The 18,238-nt window shown below is 50.4% G+C and overlaps 4 protein-coding genes across 4 annotated transcripts; 1 reads left to right on the top strand and 3 right to left on the bottom strand.

Moving 5' to 3' along the window:
• Nucleotides 1–279: 279 nt before the first annotated feature.
• FMAN_05073 (uncharacterized protein) lies at nucleotides 280–2,145 on the top strand (the record flags this gene model as incomplete). The annotated part of the gene is made up of 1 exon (XM_041828141.1): nucleotides 280–2,145. One exon carries the CDS (start codon nucleotides 280–282, stop codon nucleotides 2,143–2,145), a length of 1,866 nt encoding a protein of 621 aa, XP_041679034.1.
• Nucleotides 2,146–3,645: 1,500 nt separating this feature from the next.
• Nucleotides 3,646–5,604, bottom strand: FMAN_05074 (uncharacterized protein; the record flags this gene model as incomplete). The annotated part of the gene is made up of 1 exon (XM_041828140.1): nucleotides 3,646–5,604. One exon carries the CDS (start codon nucleotides 5,602–5,604, stop codon nucleotides 3,646–3,648), a length of 1,959 nt encoding a protein of 652 aa, XP_041679033.1.
• A 283-nt stretch (nucleotides 5,605–5,887) lies between these two features.
• FMAN_05075 (uncharacterized protein) lies at nucleotides 5,888–8,046 on the bottom strand (the record flags this gene model as incomplete). Its single annotated transcript, XM_041828139.1, has 7 exons — nucleotides 5,888–6,375; nucleotides 6,423–6,681; nucleotides 6,733–7,140; nucleotides 7,186–7,237; nucleotides 7,286–7,676; nucleotides 7,728–7,857; nucleotides 7,915–8,046. 7 exons carry the CDS (start codon nucleotides 8,044–8,046, stop codon nucleotides 5,888–5,890), a joined length of 1,860 nt encoding a protein of 619 aa, XP_041679032.1.
• Nucleotides 8,047–9,533: 1,487 nt separating this feature from the next.
• FMAN_05076 (uncharacterized protein) lies at nucleotides 9,534–11,951 on the bottom strand (the record flags this gene model as incomplete). The annotated part of the gene is made up of 2 exons (XM_041828138.1): nucleotides 9,534–9,932; nucleotides 10,098–11,951. The coding sequence occupies 2 exons, from the start codon at nucleotides 11,949–11,951 to the stop codon at nucleotides 9,534–9,536; spliced, it is 2,253 nt and encodes a 750-aa protein (XP_041679031.1).
• Nucleotides 11,952–18,238: the final 6,287 nt, after the last annotated feature.

Raw genomic sequence — 18,238 nt, 5'->3', positions numbered from 1 at the left:
ATTTAAGAGATGATCATTAGACAATAAATCATTTCTATAAATATCATCCCCGCGATTTTATCGATATTTAATCTTTTATCCTGGTTTTGACGTCGAAACACTCGTAGAAACACTCTTTGTCTGAATACTGTGTGCAATCTAAACCCCTGACCATCCACACGGTGCAATTTCTTGGCCACCCAACACGTATGCTCTCATCTTTTACATACCTCTCTCTCCCTTTTGAACCTCAAACCAAAAATCCCTCCTTGATACTCTGCTCTACTCTCAGTGACCAAAATGAATCCGTATTTCCCTCCAACTCCAGACGCAGAGAAATGGTCTGACCCAAATTACTACACGCGGCCAGCCCCCGTCGCACCGCCAACTCCGTCCCCGCCCCCGGAATACAGTGCCTACCGCCCCGAGTTCGGCGCCGGCCTAGCACCGCCTCCGCGGCCTCTGCGCCCGGTCCGCTCGGCGACGAATCTCACGGGCGCTCATGCACCGCAGCAGTCGGGGTTTCTGGACCCGAGGGGGAATTACCAGGTTGATTTTGTGGTTGATGAGATCCCAAGTCCCACCTCATTATCACCTGCGCCTCTGAGTCCTGCGCCGTCAAATGAGATTAGAAGAGTCAAGAGCTCATCTGCCTTATCGGCGAGGTTGGACGCTCAAGAAGATAAGCCGAAGGATTCGTCGAAATGGAAAGCTGCGCTTGGAGAAGCGCAGTATTTCGCTGGTGGTCTTATAAGTCACCCCGCAGAGTCAAACAAGCATTTCAGCATCATTCGGCATTCTCACGCTCTAATCTGGTACAGAGGTCCAGCGACTTCAGTACCCATCACCATCCTCTCAGATGAACCTCTTCCGCCTACAAGGACTGTGTGGTTGCAGCAGAAGGGGTATTCAGGAAACATGGGAATGACGCTCAAAGCAATGATGGGAACGACAGGGACTTGGATCGACGTTACACCCGCGACAAAAACAGGCGTGGAGCATATCGCTGAGGCAGAAGAACGTGGTATACAGCGCGATTTCAAGCGGTTCGTCAAGAAAGCCTCTGGGCGTATGAAGAAACACCTCCCGAGAGAAACACATATCATTCGTATCCCCGCTGCAGCAACAGATGGTTACTTCCGCCTCGTTCTCTGCTCCAACGCTGACGGGAAGAAAGTCCTCTGCGGCAGTCCCGTATTCCGCATCGCCAGCACATCAACCGACGTAAGCACCGTTCGCGGTTCAAGTCTAAGCACCATGCCTTTGGAGATGGGCATCAAGGTCGCTAGCACGATTGGTTCACAGGTAGCAAAGAAGTACACCGGCGTCGCAGGTGCCGTCGTCGAACAGGGGGCCAAGAGACTCACGCCTGCGAACGCTACTATCAAGAAAGTCGCTACGAAAGCGTATCACGGGAGTGGCATTGGGAATGCGGTCAGTGAGAGTTGGAAGAATGGCAAAGTGGGACGGTATGATCCGTTGATATCGGGAGAGGCGATGGAGCCGTTGACGATACTTGGGAGTGACGAGGGGCCAGAAGCGCCGTTTCCTTTCAAGTTTGCGGGTAAAGTCGTCCGCGGGACAGGGATATCTACTCGTGAGTTGGGTGTACCGACGGCGAATTTGAGCGAGGTTGGTGATGAGGTCAAGATGCGAATGGGCGGCGTCTTTGCAGCGTGGGCGCGCGTCCTGCCACCCAAAGAAAGCGAAGATTTCGACGATGACTGGCACGAAGCAATCGTCACCATCGCACCCCTCCGCAACGCTCCCCCGGGCGTCGTTCTTCGTAACAAAGTAACAGTGCACATCCTGCACGACTTCTCCGACACACTCTTCTTCGACCTGCGCATGAAAGTCATGCTAATGGGGCACTTGCACCCGTCCTCCCCTAATCTCAGCAACGAAGCATTTCTAGAAGAGCACACGCGCGATGTGATGACCACGACAGCGAGTCTGGGGCGGGAGAACTGGGGTCCTGAAGTTTCTGTGTCGGCGGTCAGGGCTGTGAAGAGCGAGAAGGGGTTTAAGGAACGTTTGGGGGATGCGACGGGGATGGTGCAGAGTCAGATGGATAGGATACCGAAGCATTGGGTTGGAGTTAGGAGTGAGGCTGGGGTTTTGAGGGATCAGGTTTATGGGAATGGAGGGTTGTGGGTTGAGAGGTGACGAGGCATAGAGGAGGATATTTAAGTAATGTTAATAAAAGAGCGTGTTTATCAAAGGAGGCTTCTTTGCATTGCGTTTAGGGATGAGAAGGTAATGGCTTTGAAGAAGTCAGGCTCGTCTCAAAGCATAGAAGCTGGTGTAGTATGAGGCAGCTCCTTCAAGGGGACTTGCAATGAAGACAGCTCGCAATACATTAAGGATACGCTTGGATATGGGAACAATAGATAAGACTAACAAGCTCGTGTAGAGCAACTTATGGCTTGACAAAGAGCTCAGTCAAGGAGAAGAATCAGATGCGTCTCAGACAACGCTCACTACCAGCAACTGAAGGACCAACTCTTTACCTGGACGTTCCTATCATTCCAAGGAGCTGAGTAAAGCTTCCTGTGCAGATTGCGAGCTTGTTGCCACTATCTCTAGTTAGCGACGAAGTTCTCAGGCGCAGAGCCTCTTCCATCAAGGGGCCAAGACATCCCCGCGATACTTCGCTCGCTTACCCAGATCTCATATCATAGTAGAAAGTCTCGGCTCGTACTTCCCATGACATATTCCCATGACGTCTCCCATCATCAAACTCTCGCGGCATCCGCGGATCTCTTCAAAAACACCATCATGATCAGATCGTGAGTTTTCCAGCTCAAGTTCTCTCTTCCCTCTCCCAATGTCCCTTTCAAAGGTCCCTTACACCCCCCGGAACCGCACACAAGGATGCCACTACACTCCCAGGACCCTGAAATCAAGAACCCTTGAAGCTATCGCGCAATACCCGTGTTCCAGAATGCCATGCACATCTCGGACTTCGACCGCGCTTTGCTCTGGGTGTGCAGCTATCACGAACGAAGCCACTGGCAAATCCCAGCGCTAGAACGAAACCTCGGTCGTCAAAGTCATGCCGTTGTGACGAAAGCCCAGGCACGTGGAAGCATCATATCATATCACTCGCAGCTCCCAAAGTTTTCTCCTACGTAAAAACACAATCAGACCACCGTGCCAAGCATACCGGGATGTCATGTGATATCACAAAATCCCAAGTAAAAAAGGACGAGTGGCTGAGATCTTCGTGATGCAGGGTCCTGGGTGTATGTTCTGCACGTCGTAGAATAGAAAGTCTCACATGGTGGGATTGACGGGGGTTTTTGTGCCATGGTGTTTTCATGATATGATGGTTTAGTGTACTCCGTAGATGGCGGTAGGCATGGAACTCAGGATCTGTGGGGGCAAATCCAGGGTCTCGGTAGTAAGGAGGCGTTCTAGAGCGTTATCTGTCAGCGGGAGGGGAGACGGAATGTTCGGCATTTTGATAAGTCAATTCAAAGAACAGGGGACGGGATCAGATCATGGAAATGGCCGTTTCATTCATCAATCTATGTACTTAGCGTCGCCCAAGCCATCGGCGTAGATGCACCCCTGCGCTGCTTGTTGTATCTGACGTTTTGTGCATAAGTTCGCAATGCATCGCTTATCTGCAAATGTTCATGTGGTCGTGGTTGGCGTGCGCTCTTAGTAGCGAGGGTTGCTACCGTAGTCCTGGCCTTGTCCGTATCCTTGGTTCTGTTGGTAGCCTTGAGATTGCTGGTAACCCTGATTCTGATAACCCTCGTTTTGCTGGTATCCCCCCGAGTGACTTGACTGCTGCTGTGGTGGCGGAGGGTACTGATCTGGGCGGTACTCTTGATGCGACTGCTGTTGCTGAGGTCGATACTCGTCCTGGGGTCGGTAGTTGTCCTGGTGTTGAGGTCTGTAATCCTGCTGGGACTGGTGCTGTGGTCGGTAATCGCCCTGTTGCCCTTGAGGTCGATACTCGTCGTGGCCTTGAGGTCTGTAGTCTTGACTCTGCTGGGGTCTATAGTCCTGCCCTTGAGAAGGCCTGTAGTCTTGTCCCTGAGGAGGTCTGTAATCGTGACTCTGCTGCGGTCTGTAGTCCTGGCTCTGCTGGTGATCAGGTCGATTATCCCCAAACTGCGAAGGAGGATTATACGGCTGCTGATATCCCCCTCCATGTTGTTCCGATGGCCGATCATAACCTCCCTGACCCGACGAGTATCCTCCTTGCCCCGACGAATATCCTCCCTGTCCTCCCTGCCCTCCCTGTGAAGCCGGAACAGGCGCATTCGAACCACCAAGATTCGCTTGAGCCGGCGCACCAACACTAACACCTTCATTCCCAATATCATCCGGCACCGAGATCTTAACCTTGGGCAGATACTTCTGCACCTTCATCTCCACCATGTTCTGCACAAACATCCAGCTCTGCCTCTCAAACTTCCTATGTCCACCATTAACAACCCCAAGGATACTCTCCCTCAGCGTCTCCTGGACCTTCCTCACCAGCCCTCTAATCTTGTTCACCAGCTTCGCCTTGATATCATCCCCAAACCCTCTATCCGCTGAGTGACCTGGTCCCGCGTCGCGGTCGAGCTGTGTATCGAAGGGGTTACCGCCGAGGATCTTCTCGAGAGGACGCTGGAACTGATCGGGTAGTAATTCGAAGAGCTGCTTTTCGATACCGCCGAGAATCTTGCGGAACTCGAGACGGACTTCTCTGTGGACTCTGGCAATACCTGTGCTGAGCTTGTCGCTTATGACTTTTGAAAAGCCACCGCTCTCGCCATCAGCGCGTTCGCCATCACGATCTCCATCGCCAAACCCTCTCGCCGAACCCTCATTAGACTTTTTACTCCCAAACAAACCTCCAATTCCCTTGACGAGATCCTTGACCTGATCTTCAATCTCGCCCTTGACACCATCTCCTAGGTCCTTGGTGCTCGTGTTTCCTCGTAGCCAGCGCTTGATGTGGTCGAGAGCAATGCGCGTAAACTGCTCTGCGATCGGGGCATGTTGTTCGCGGAGTTTGGCGCCGACTTGTTCTTTGATCTCGGGACTGATCATGCGTGCTTTTTCCTCGGGGTTTCGTGCGGCGTCTTTGACAGTGTTGCTGATTACACCCAGCAGACCATCGAGTTCAAAGCCTTGACCTCCTCCCCTGCCGTTGTTGTTCTCAAGATGATCCTGCACCGCGTCAAAAGCAGCAGACAAGAACCCTTTGGCACCACCTCCACCCCGCGACGTCTCCCCTCCTCTTGATCGTGTATCACTCTGTCCACCTCCTCTCCCCTCCGTGATATCGAAAATATCCCGTAAATCATCCCCCGCCTCATCAGTAATCTTTGTAAAGCTCCTCGTCAACTTAGCCAACTCATCCGCAAACGGCAGACTCTGTCCACCGTAGGTATCCGGCGCATCATCCTTGAGATCGAACGGACTTCGTGACGAGGAATCTTTATCTTTGTTGAAGAGCGATCGGAAAGCGTCGACGACTTTATCTTCGAGGCTGTCGATGGTCTTTTGCTGGAAGGTCTCGAGCTCGGAGGTGATGCGGGGTTGGATCTGGGGCGCGAGGGAGTCGACGTATTCGTCTACTTTTTTGAAGAGGACTTCTGGGACGCCGCGGGAGGACATTTTGGAAGAAGACAGAAACAGAAGTGAAGATGGAGGAGGAAGCTAAGGTTAAGGTTATTTCGGTTGAGGGTAGAAAGTTCGTTAGTGAGGGAGGGGTCCTGAAACTGGGGGGAGCTGAGCTGGCAGAGCTGAGTTGGCATGTGACGTCAGCTCTTGTGATCCACTTTCATGCAGTTGAGTCAATCAGTGTAAGTCAATAATTCTCTATAAAAATAACAATAATAATAGAAGTGAAGTGAAGTGATCTATATCTATCCCAATCGATTGAACGTCCAATTTACACTCAAACGTAGCGTCCCTTCCTATCAACCTTCATAGCCTTCGGCTTCTTCCCCTTCGGCTCAACAACAACCCAATCCTTCACCTTGGCCTTACCCACCGCCAACGCCATCAACTGCTCATCCGTACAGCTCAACGGCGCATCTCTAACAAAGCACGTATTCACCGGCGACTCAGGAATCTTGTTCCTCACATCCCTTACACTCTTACGTCCCTTGGTCTTGTACCCCACATGTTTCTTCAGATCAACCTCCCCAGTGGCCAAGTCCCTTCGCGACATGACTCTGTTGAAGATCACAGACAATGCCTCGGGCTGGTAACCTGCTACACCGTGTCCAGATTCGAAAATTCGTGAGAATGATACGTTGCCGTGCTCGCGGACGAAACCAGCTGCATAGGAGCAGTTCGTCTTGATAGGGGTGTATCCAGCGGAGCGGAACTCAGAAGCAGAGGGGAAATTAAGTGAAAGACTGATGTTTTCGCCACCGTACCCTTTAACAATTAGCAATCACCCGTAGTCAAAGTCTGGGAGAACTTACAAGGACAGCGATAGTCGCGGTCAGCGTAGATCAACGCAACGTTAACACCCCGCTCAATAACCCTCTCCACAGCATGAAGACTCCCAATCATGATATCGCCCGTCTGTCCCAACCATACTTTACCAATATTGTTGACTCCCGTGGTAAAGTTAAGCGGAACACCGAGATCGTGTTGGACCCAAGGTTGGTTGAAGAAGTTCTCAATGTAAGGCTTTGGGAAGAGCGTGATGTTGGAGTGTGTGATGTCAAAAGGCGATCGCTAGTAAAAGTCAGTATGTGCCATAGTAAATGATAGTGATGGGGGGCATACATCAGAGGTAGCCTGGTAAGTCCCCTGAATCCCAAAGAAGCACAGATTCGTCGCCGCAAGACAAGCTTCATTCACAGTCTCGTTATTCCCAAACCTTTCAGGATCGCCCTCCGCCACGAGAGCGCGACACTTATCCGTCAATGCATAACAGCCCGTGTCCGGTTCCTCAATCTTCTCCAGCATACCCTTGTACGTCTTATCGTCAAAGAACTGAAGACCGTAGTTATTATGGTGGCCATAATCAGCGTACCCCTTCGCCATAGCTCGTGCGTCAATGCCAGGCTCTTGAAGACCTAGAGTCGCAAGATTAAGAATCGTAGCGTTTGCAAAGGTCGGTTTGGAGTCGGAGATGAGGGTGTTTTGGTCTTGGAAGTAGGAGAAGTAGTTGGGGCCGTAGAAGCCGCCGTACTGAACATGTTAGCGGGGGTAAGTAAGGACTGTGAGGAGACTTACAGATGATGTCCAAAGGGATATCTCATCATTCTTGGTCTGCCACTCCGGAAACCTAAACCAATATCAGCTATGCATCAACAACTCTCCCCGCAAAACATACTCATTGAACCAAACCTGTGCAAAAGCCCACATCGTCCTAGCACCACTCATCGTCGTCTTCGGCACGGTCTCCAACTCCCCCGAGTCAAAAGTAGCCTGCAAAAACGTGCCATTCGTCTTGGGCACCTTTACACCCTTCACCGGCGTGAATGTCTGCGTGAGGGTATCAAATGTCCCATTGACTAGATCAACGTACGAGAAGCCAGTTCCCAGCGGCTGGTCGATGTACAGCATGTTGACGTGCTTGTTCCATGATATGTCATTCAGGGTCGTTGAGTTGGAGTCGGCGTTTACGGAGCAGGGGAAGCCGTTTGTGTTGTCGAAGGAGGATGAGCCGGGACCGCCACCTATGTAGATTGATGTTGGGGCTGTGGATGGGTTGTTTCGGGCCTCTGTAGTCTATCAGTATATCACATTACATATTATTCGGTAGGGTGTCGTACCGAAATACCAGAAGAAGAGATGAGCTCTCTGCTTCTCATCCCAATGCTGAAAGTCAGGCAGTAGACTCTTTGGAAGCGATACATAGCCGCTGTAAGCATTGACACCCTCGGTAGTCTCACAAACAGAAGTCTGTTTACTTATTAGTCACTCCATCGTCTAACACCGTTGAGAGGCTTGAGGCTTTACCTTCTTGTACGAAATCTCGGCGCCATTGAACAATTTGGACGACACGACTTCTAGACCCTTTGGCGCAGCCACCCATTCTTGAGCCGCCACCAACGACACAAACGCTAAACCAAGACTCTTCGAAAGCCTCATTGCGAACTGGTAGTACCAACAAAAATAGAAGAATGTATGAGATGAATGATACTCCTCCTCTTTCCCAGCGATCTACTCACGGTCTTATATCCTCCCATCGCTCAATCCCAGAACATTGATCAACGCTTCATCTCGCCAATCCCTCATCATCAAAGAGGCTCAGACTCCATGAAACGCTGCATCACTGCTCTCAATTGAGTATACCACAACCATGTTTGGCGACCGGGCCAATCACCGCTCACGATACCCCAGAAGGAAGAGAACAATAATGCACTGATTACTCTGCGGCCCACTGCTTCATACTGATTTAGGAGTGTTTGCTTACGGCCAGGGCATTGCCTGTAAGGCTGAACAAGGGATGGAACTGTTTGTTGGCGAGCTGGCCAACCACGGAGCCTTGTTGAGCTTACGGTGAGTGGCTTGGTAGCTCGCCAAACAATTTCTCCGGAATGAGGAATGGATATTCGGTCTGGAGGACGAAAAGAGACTCGATTGAAGTTTACCGTCATGTCGGAAGAAGTTAAAATTAGATATCGCTATGTATGGGCCAGATTCAACCTCGTCATGGATGTCAATAACAATAAGCCCACTGACGATCCTCTCACAAAACCCCAACTTCATCACCGTTCATCATCAGAGTCAATCACAACATTCACGTCACAACATGAGATAAAAAGTCAGAGGTGCAAATGATTCTCTTGAGCTGTACCTGCATTGCATTCTGGCAGCTTTGTAGTGTATAGTATAATTTATATCTGTTCTGACCCAACTCCTTTCCTCCCTTCCAAGCACAATCCCTCGCATTGCATTCCATTCATCGGAAGGCAAACTTTTTTGAATCCGTTCCCAATTGTCCTGTCCATTCGCCATTATACAGTCTTCGCATTCAATCAAGTCATCGTTTAGGCATACGCCTCGGAGACATTCGTGACACGCGTAAAACCAGGCTTCGCTCAACTGTCCGCAGACGTAAAGATAAAACACAATGGTCTGTCTCATCACACGCAAAACCCGCATTAAAGCATGTCTCGGTCCGTTCAACGGCGAGATGCAAGCATTGGGGTTGAGCGGTGACGATGGCCAGAAAGTTCCGATTAAAAAACAAGAGTAAAACAAGCAGGTGATATTCCGCGAGAGCAAACGAGGAAATCAGAACTCGCAGTTAAACATGGCTCCCAAACTCCGATGCGGATGCCCGGCTCGCCATGCCAGGCTAGCACAAGTCCAATACCGTAAACGCCAAACAATTGTGGCCGTCAGCCGTGAAAGCATTCCCAGTGACTGTATGTCAAAAGGATGTGCTGTTTCGGATCAAACAGCCGGGGTAGAGTAGTGATGTTGGGCGACAAGCATAATGTTGTCTTGTCCCATAAGTGTTGAAGGGTTATTAGATATCAAGATAGTAATGCAATCTTGGGTTGCTCTTGATGTTGTGTTGCTGGTGGATGTCAACAGTCCAACCTCATTCCACGGTCGCCGGTACGACTCTATCCTCGGATCGCCGTAGCAGCATGTCCATCAGACCAGGGAAACCTATCCATCATCTGTTGCTGGACATGGTACGACAAATCGTTGGAGGGTGTAGCATCAAACGACACGAAGGCGGGCGAAGCCGACCTAGCCGTGGCTGAAGGTCTCGGTGAAGGCGAAGTACTGTTGGCACGGAACGCATCCTTTGGTGTCGAAGCACCCGAAGGAGGGCTCATGGCGCCGTGCAGCTGGAGGGTATGGTGAGCTGCGGGTCCGGCGTGATGGGCATTTCCGTTCGGGCTTCCCAGCGAGGTGGTGTAGCTGCGGCGATGGTGATTTCCGCCGGCAGCACCGTCGAAGCGGGCACCGCTGAGTGTACCGTCCTTCATGTTAGGACTCGACTGTTTTGATCCAAACTGCAACACGAACAACTGTTAGTAACCGACTCTTTCATTTTGCTTCTGTGTCGCCGTGCCATCCCGTAGGCCTTGGAGACTGATGCTGAGTTTCTGGTGGATCAGGGATGGGCGACGGGCACCAGAAGCGATGGGTGAAGCAGGGCGAACTTCGGGGGCACGTACAAAGCAGTACTTGTTGACCAACTCTTCGTATGAAGAGCTGGAGATGGTCGAGTTGGGAGAGGTAGCTCCGTTGGTAGACTGGCTCTTAGCGTTGGTGGCAGGCTCAGGGACAGTAAGGGCGGGCTTGGGAGTCCGGACATTGGCCTTCATGTAAAGTCCATCCTTATCCTGAGAGGTCTCCTTGTCCTTCGCGGCCTGGACAGCAGCACTCAAGGAAGCGCCAAAGTCATAACGGTTGGAGAAGGCAAGTCCGCTAGGCGAGCCGAAATCCTTTGAGAGGTTATCGCTAGCAAGGTTGCCAGCCGACTTTGACTTGAGACGGAGACCGCCAGTGCTGTTCTCAGACTCGCCAAGATACTCGTGGATGGGCTGGTCAAAGTTGAGCTTAGCATCATCACCAAAGTCACCAAAGCCAGCAGGCATAGACTTAGGTCGAGGGACATTGGCGCTGCTGGTGCGTCGGCTGCTCCGGGGAAGGCCATTAGCGGGTCGGGAGGAAGCGCCCTGGAAGTTGTTCTTCCCGTTCATGGGCAGGTACTTCTTTCGGAAGTCGACCTGGAAGTTAGAGCTGCTGTTGTTGTCCCAGTACTCCTGTCCGTTGACGGTATAGCGGATGCAGAGGAAGAGGGTCTTTGACTCGAGGTTGGCCGTGTCAGCAAGCTTGATGGAAAAGGTAAAGCGATCATGACCCAGCGGCGTTTCCCGGGGGCGGATTTCGTGGCTGTAGTCAGCGGCAACCTCCGAGGTGGTCTTCCAGTAATCCAGAGTGAAACGGCAGGTAACGGCCTTGGAGAAGGCGATGTTGGCGACAGCCACAGAACCCAGAAGGGACTTCTGGTCGGCCGAGAGCCAAACCTTTTCCAATCGAACGGGCGACGACTTACGTGCGGCTGAGTCGTGAGGGAAGTTTGTGGTGAGGATCTCCCACTCAAAAGGAGGGGTGCGGGCAGTCTGCTTGCCATTGCCAGGGAAGGGATACTCGGTATCACTCTCATAGCTGTCAATTGGCGAAGATCCAGCACTCACAGCCAGAGGTCGGTCCACTTGCAAGAAGTGTCGGACGTGCTCGAGGTGTGAATCAAAGTGAACAGCCTTGGAGAAGATGGGGGTACCAGGCATGCTTGAGGGGCGTCTTCGGGAAGAAGGACGGAGGGCAGGTCGGACTAGCTCACCAGACTTCTTTCGCACCATCTGAGGCTTCTTAAGCAGGTCCTCGTCAGACTCCTCCTCTGATACTGATATCGAGTTGTCATTTGACTTGGAGATGCCAGCGTTTGGCTCAGTGGCTGATCGAACGTGTCCCATCTTACGGCCCTTTGCGAGATCGCCCAGTGCGCTTGTGCTGAAGCTGAGATGTACACCATCCTTGCGGCGGAGCTGCAGATGTTCTGTGCTGTCTTGATGCTGCAATTGTGATCGTGGGGGAGATGATGAACGTTGCATGGGGATCTGGCTGACAGCGTCCCGCAGAGCCTTGTCAAGCTTTCGACCTCGGATTTGTGGTTCTTGCTCCTCGTCGTCGCTACCGGAGGAAGCAGAATCAGGTGGCGAGATGATGGCACCCATGGGCATTGTGCGTTCGTCTGTGACGGGTGGTGGTGATTGTCTCACGCTTGAAGTCACAGCTGTGCCCATACTCTTAAGATCCTCCGATGTTCCCTGCGGTGTCAGCGTCCCTGTTGATCCATCGCTGAGGGCTGAAGCTGAAGGTGTTCGTCGATGCTTTGTAAGATATGAAGCAGATCGCGGTAGGCTAGGTCTCGGACTCGATTGTAGTGACGACCGCCGACTCGCTACGGGCGACGCGGAGGCTGACGAAGCGGGAGATCGATGTGAGGGTGGCGTGTAAGGCATTCCCAAGGTGGGTTGTGTTGTGATTAGAGGGAGAAGAAGGGGGGGAGGAGAGGAGGAGGTTATTCCGTGGAAGCCGTTTGCCAGGAACTTCGCTTCACCACGTGGAGGATTAAGTAAAAGAAGTAACCCAGGTAAATAATAGAGGTTTTCGAGATGAGAAGCTCTCTTCTCGTGATGGAGAGAGATGCAAGGGCAGTTGCGCGGGATGCGCTACAGCGAGAAGTGGTTTTTTCTTTTCTCTTTCTCTTAGCGTATGCGATGAAGATCAAGGCAGGCGCACAAGGAGATCGAGATCAGGTCTAATAATGGGGAAGGCACTGATTAGCATGGTTAAGAAACAGGGAATTTTTGTGGCGATGCATAATTAGACCAAGAAACGTGGGAAAAGATAAGAGCTGATTGACGGGAGACAATCGATAGTAAAAAGGTTTTCACAGGCTATTGACGAAAAGTAAAATATGAAGAATGGCGATTGTTTTTAATTGTTTGACGATTGTTGCGATGGAAGACAATAAGACGATGAGCGAAACAATAGGACAGTGCTGTGCTGAGGTCCAGGTGCATCCACAGGGGGAGTACAGTGAGTGCAGTGATGGTGGTTTCAGTGGGCGGGCGATAAGGTGCAGTGCACTACTTACACGATGAAATTGATCAATGCGCACCCCAACAAAAAATAAGCAGGCAAACTGATACGACTCGAGAAAAACAAATGCTCTGGCAATATTCCAGCAACAGAGCAGATAGAATTCCACGAAAGGCACAGTTCGGCAATTGGCGGTGGTTGGGTTGATGGTATCACAGTGAAGTGATACAGCAGATGAGGATCCGTTGAACGTGAGCGTGAAGAGTTGTCGTCGGATTAGGAGGCTCGTCGAGATGATGAAGATGGCGATGAGGATGAGGACGATGGCGACATGAAACAAGAAACCAACAAAGACAAGAATCAATCAATGAACCAACAGTAAAAACAAAATACAATGAAAAATAGGCTGCTGATATCAAAGACTTGAGGAGGAAGTCTGTTGAAGTAAAGTCAGTCAGTCAGTCGGTGGTCATAAACTCGTAGACAGCAGTCAGAGCTGGTGGAGATGCTGAAGGGAATCGAGGATAAGAGTGCTGCGGGGAGCAGGTGGTTTTGAGTCTTGCGCTGCAGGCGAATTGATTTGAAGTGAACACCCCCAAGGACAAGCCAAGCCCACCCAGGTCCCAATTAAAAAACCAAGGTACAAAACTCTTTTCTACGCTGCCTTGGCCCTGTCGGTCGAGAGAGGTGTGAGGGCAGCACCGGGGCCCGGCCTGAGCGGCATGGAACTAGAGGCTAGCGAGCTACAAGGTTGAGAGCCGCGTAGGCATGGGCCGTCTGGTGGTTCTTTGGGATGGTGGTGGGTGTCAATGGGCAGGGATGAGCAGTGGGCAGGATTTGAGTTGCAGGCCAGGGGTGGGCTAACGAGTTTTTGGTTGGGATGGCTAGGATGGGCAGAGCCACAGATGGGATGGAGGATGGGTTAGGGAGTGGATGGTAGGGTTTATGATAGAGGGAGGGGTGGCATCATGTTCTGACTGTCTGTCTGTTGTGCACTTACGAGATATCTGTTCTGTTACAGTAATGTTATCCGTACTCTTCTTGTGCCTTCTGTTGTATTGTATTGCACTGCCTTCACGTTGTCTTATTGATTCTGTGTAGTATCCAGTAGATAGACTCTCTCCATGCGGTGGAGCTCAAGTCGGGGACGGCCACAATTCTGTGCTGTGCGTTCTTTGGGGGGTGGGATCGATGTGGATAGAACTCGAGTTCGAGTATGGAGTAGTGGAGAGAGGAGGAGGATGAGGATGGATGGATGGTTTGATGAAATGAAGCTACAGTTCAATTCGAGAGGACGAGGCTTTTGATATTCCCTCAAAATGCGTGAATTGAAGTGATCCCCAAGATTATCAGAGGCGGCGGCAAAAAAACAGGGACCCCCAACCAAGCCAGATCAAGACTTGGTGTTGTGGATTTTTGTGTAAATTCGTGGTGGTTTTTTTGAGTTGGGATGGCGGAGATTGGCGTCTGCCGATTTGCTGAAGATTTACAACCGGGCTTGACGGGCAATAATATAAGAAAATAGATAAAGCAAGACTAATAAGGAAGAAGAGAAAGATTGACGACTTGATAGTCAGTGTGTTGGTTTTTTGTCTTATGTATGTACGTTTGTAGATGAATGATGTTACCGGATGCTGATGGTTACCGGATGTGTAAGGATGCTTTGCAGGAAAACGTCAGATGGCGGCGAAGGGACAAAGGAGAGAGTGAGAGGCGAAACCTGGGCGTGGGATGAGATGGGAAATATCGGCAATTGAGACGCAGAAGCCGATGAAAGCATATGACAGACAGACAGTTTGGTTAAGGAAAATGAAATGATATGAGGTTTGTGGTGAGAAATGATTTGCACTGAACCTGATTGAAGAGAGTGGATATGATCTGAGCAAGGCAGTTCCGGTAGCGCAGATAGGTATCGTATCAAAACGCGAATCGAAAGATAAAAAAAACGAAACTGCTAGGATGGCGACAGTCGAGGCGGAGATCCAATGCTACCGCTACCGGGGCATGGGTATCAAGTTAACGTTAGAGCAGCAAGCAGATGGGGGGGCTCCGTCTCTTGGTTTGGCCAGCTTCGGTTTGAGGATGCGCCGGAGGGTTTTTAGCGTATGGAGTAGCGAGTGGTGTTATGAATGGCTGAATAATTGAAGCAAAATAGAAAACGGTCAAAAAGAGAGTTGTAAGCAGCAGTAGTAAAGAAAATTGAACGAATGAATGTAGTAGTAGAGTGAATGAATGAACGGATGGCTTTTTTTGGGGCACCAATGATTTACAATCTTGAGTAACTGAAAACAGAAAAGGAAGAAGGAAAAAGAGGAAGAGGGAATGGGGAAAGTCAAGTCTATACAAATTCACAGAGACAATTGTTGGTCGTCATGGTGAGGATTCAGAAAAAGTGAACCCAGAAAGTCAAACAGAAACAGAAACAGACCACCCTCCCCAAAGTTGCTCCCAAGGCCGTGTCAGATCATCGAATGGGAGGGCTCCGTGGCGCACGCCAAGTGAACTGAGCATTCTTGGGACGAGGTGGGGAAGCCAGAAATGTCTCTGAAAGGAGTGTGCCCAAGCTGACCTGCCTAGGGGAGGAAAGAAAACTCAAGACCATGATCCTGAATGACAAAAAGACTTAAGTAACTTTACATAAACTTAGAATATCTACACTAAGTTTAAGACATATTTTACTGGGTTTATTTTGGCACCCTGTATGAAGGTCTTGTGTTTTCTTGCTCCCCAAAGGCCTGCTTTAATGGTGAGAGTTAGATAAAGATGATATCAGCATGATGATGATGAGCACGGTCTGGAGAAATGAAGCGAAGCGAGATACGTGGGGAACAGAAACAGCTTTGGACCAGGAAAATACATAATACGGACAGACATGAAAAAGTGTCAAAGCTATCAACTGAGAGGTGGAGTCGCCAGTCGGTGACACACAGTGAGCCTAGAGCTTCAGCTTCCCACGCCTTTCCCCAATTGCTTGCGTGCGTGCCTCACGATCCAAAATACCTATTCCCTGCCCCCATGTCCTCCGTATCGTCCGCTCCGTGTCATCCGGACGCGCCGGTCAGGGCAATGAATCAGGGCACGAACTGTGTCAACTACCATTGCAGGAGCGTTAGCTCTCGGTAGATGGGTTTAACAGAGAATCGTCAATCTCGATGGTTCAATACGACATGGTCAATCCTTCAAAGAATGGAAAAAGCTTCACCGACATTATGAGGCTCGCATTGTATGTGTGCCATACGGGTGAGTTCCATGGCTTGCACCGCAGCCTTGAGTCTGAGCCTGTGTCACTTGGATTCTGTGTGTTATTTCCAAGGCAGAGCCCCTTGTTGAACCGGAGCACGGGGCAGAGGTCTCTGGCCCTGTAGCACGGTAGCGAGGGCATTGATCCGAAGCTTCTTTCGGGTGCAGTACCATTAGAAATTCCGTGCATTTGAACTATCGAGAGCAAGGGAAAAAAGAAGAAGCCAAGCTAATTCGCTTACGAGCACTTCATTTGATAGGGGGGGAGCACAACGTCCGTCCGCCAGGTCAACAAACGCAGTGCATGGTAACTCGTGACATCTTTGTCGTCAATGACGTATGTCGTCACAGAAACCACGCGCTCATTCTTTCATTGTCTCACCACACACGCTTTTTTTCTTTTCTTTTTCCTTCTCTTTTTTCTGTCTTGCAAGAAATTTAATGCTCCCAACCAACACCACAACACACAGAATCTCGAGATGGTCTCAGCCGGGAGCTTCCCCCAGACTTTTCCGGTGCAACTGCAACACTGGTCCTGGGCCAATTACTAAGATCTACAAAACAGGACCTGAAGCTCCATAGCATGCCATTTGCCCAGATGCTGATCCATGTCAATAAACCATGCCGTGATACAGTATCATCCGTGCCCATACCCGCTGTTATTTCAGTGGGCGACGGACAAACCCCAGGTCCAAACGTCTCACGATGCTTGTCGCCCACTGATTCCCCCAAATGAACGTGTGAAGTCGAAGTCAAAGGGCGGGAAACCTCCAAGACAAAGCAAAAAAGCAAAGCCCAACGCTCGTGGCTGACACACTTGGAGAGCCTCCAGATTGTTCGTTCGCGTATGTGGGTCTCAGCCATAAAAAGCTAGAGCCTCTTCTCTTTTTTTTCCTCCTCGTCTGGCACTCTCCAAGATGAAGCTCTGAACACGGTCATGTCTCTTCACCCAGACAACAGATCGCATGATTCAGGTAGTCATGAACAAGAAGGCAGACTCGAAGTCAAAGAGTCAAGACCGCTTCTTTCCCGCTTCAATAGTTTCCAGACGATGGCGGCTGTCTTTCTTACTGTTGCACCATCCCCAGACGAGACTACATCCGACGTGCACGGCTTAGTCAATAGGACTAGCATGTCAAAGCTTCCTGTCATGATTTGACAGAACACATAGAGGGCGGAAGGCAGCCTCGCACTGGTATTGGCTGCACCAGTTTTTCTCTCTCCCTACTGTATTATTTCTCCACGGAGCTGTTCTGTAAAACATATTTGTTTGGCGCTTTGGGCGGGATGCAAGTCTGGAAAAAATAAATGTCACGGATCCCCCACGTACTATGCACAGTAGTGTTGAGCTTGTTTATCCTACCGTTACGAAAAACTGAACTGAGCGAGATTAAAAAGAGTCAATCCCAGATCGAGGCTCCAAGGGCGAAGCGAGGACATGGATAAGACCTGCACAGAATGAGTCTAGCGTTCAGATAACGACGATGCACAGACCAGATCGCCCACTCACACTTCTCAGCCTCTCCTTGGGATGCTATTTCTGTATTGGTCCAGAAAATTTTCAACACCTCCAGGGTTGTATCCAAAAGCCTCCAATTGCTCCCCGTTATCAGCTTCAATTTCACATCCCGAGTCCAGTCCAAACCGTTCCCGCCCATACTGACTAACAGACCGGTCGGTAGGTGGAGACATTCCACTCACATCTTTTATTAATTCTGATAAATATCCTCAAATGCCTCAAATGCTGCCGAATCTAACGGCAAGTAAGGCAAACCGTCTATTTCCCCAAAGAGGCTTGTCTTATTCTGACTGTTAATGGAATGACTGCAGGGTGAGTGAGGGTGAGGGAGCTGTGAGTGACAGCGCTAGGGTCATATCGAGAGGATACTAGACCCAACAATGGGAAACGCCCCAGAAGCTAAAATCTTGGTGTTTTGTGGTTCGTCTTAACAGTTCTGGGTAGGTTGTTGGGTACGCGAGCGTTAGCGATCTCACTGTGGCTTGCATCTTCACATGTGAATTGTGTGCAACCGCTCATCGATGCTATCCTCATCAGTCACTTTACATACAAAGGACCCTGATCCCCAACCAACCATAAAGTCCCCTGTAATGATGCGATGCCCACCATTTGAACTCAAGGCGGTTACTGTTACTGTTGCAGTTTAAACGAAAGCTGACGGTCGTATCGCCACTGATAGTTATGCTCTGCAACCCATTCCCCCCCAACAAGTGAAAGTAAAGGGTCAGGCAACAAAAGCGCAACAACACCAAGAGTTTTCATCGCCACCCATTAGTCACATACTACCACCAACAAGTAAATAGCTTCTTCCCTTTCTGTCCTGTCGCATCCCCCAACTTATTGCCTCACTCAACCTTTATAATTGTGTTTCTGCCTGTTCACCGGGGATCCATTCTCAATGCACACCAACTCTACGGCAAATGTAATGTCGCACTCAGCGCATCG

The sequence above is a fragment of the Fusarium mangiferae genome, assembly GCF_900044065.1.
Source record: "Fusarium mangiferae strain MRC7560 genome assembly, contig: FMAN_scaffold003, whole genome shotgun sequence".
NCBI lineage: Eukaryota > Fungi > Ascomycota > Sordariomycetes > Hypocreales > Nectriaceae > Fusarium > Fusarium mangiferae.
Note: the sequence above shows the minus strand (reverse complement) of the source record. Positions and strands in the feature narration are given on the sequence as shown.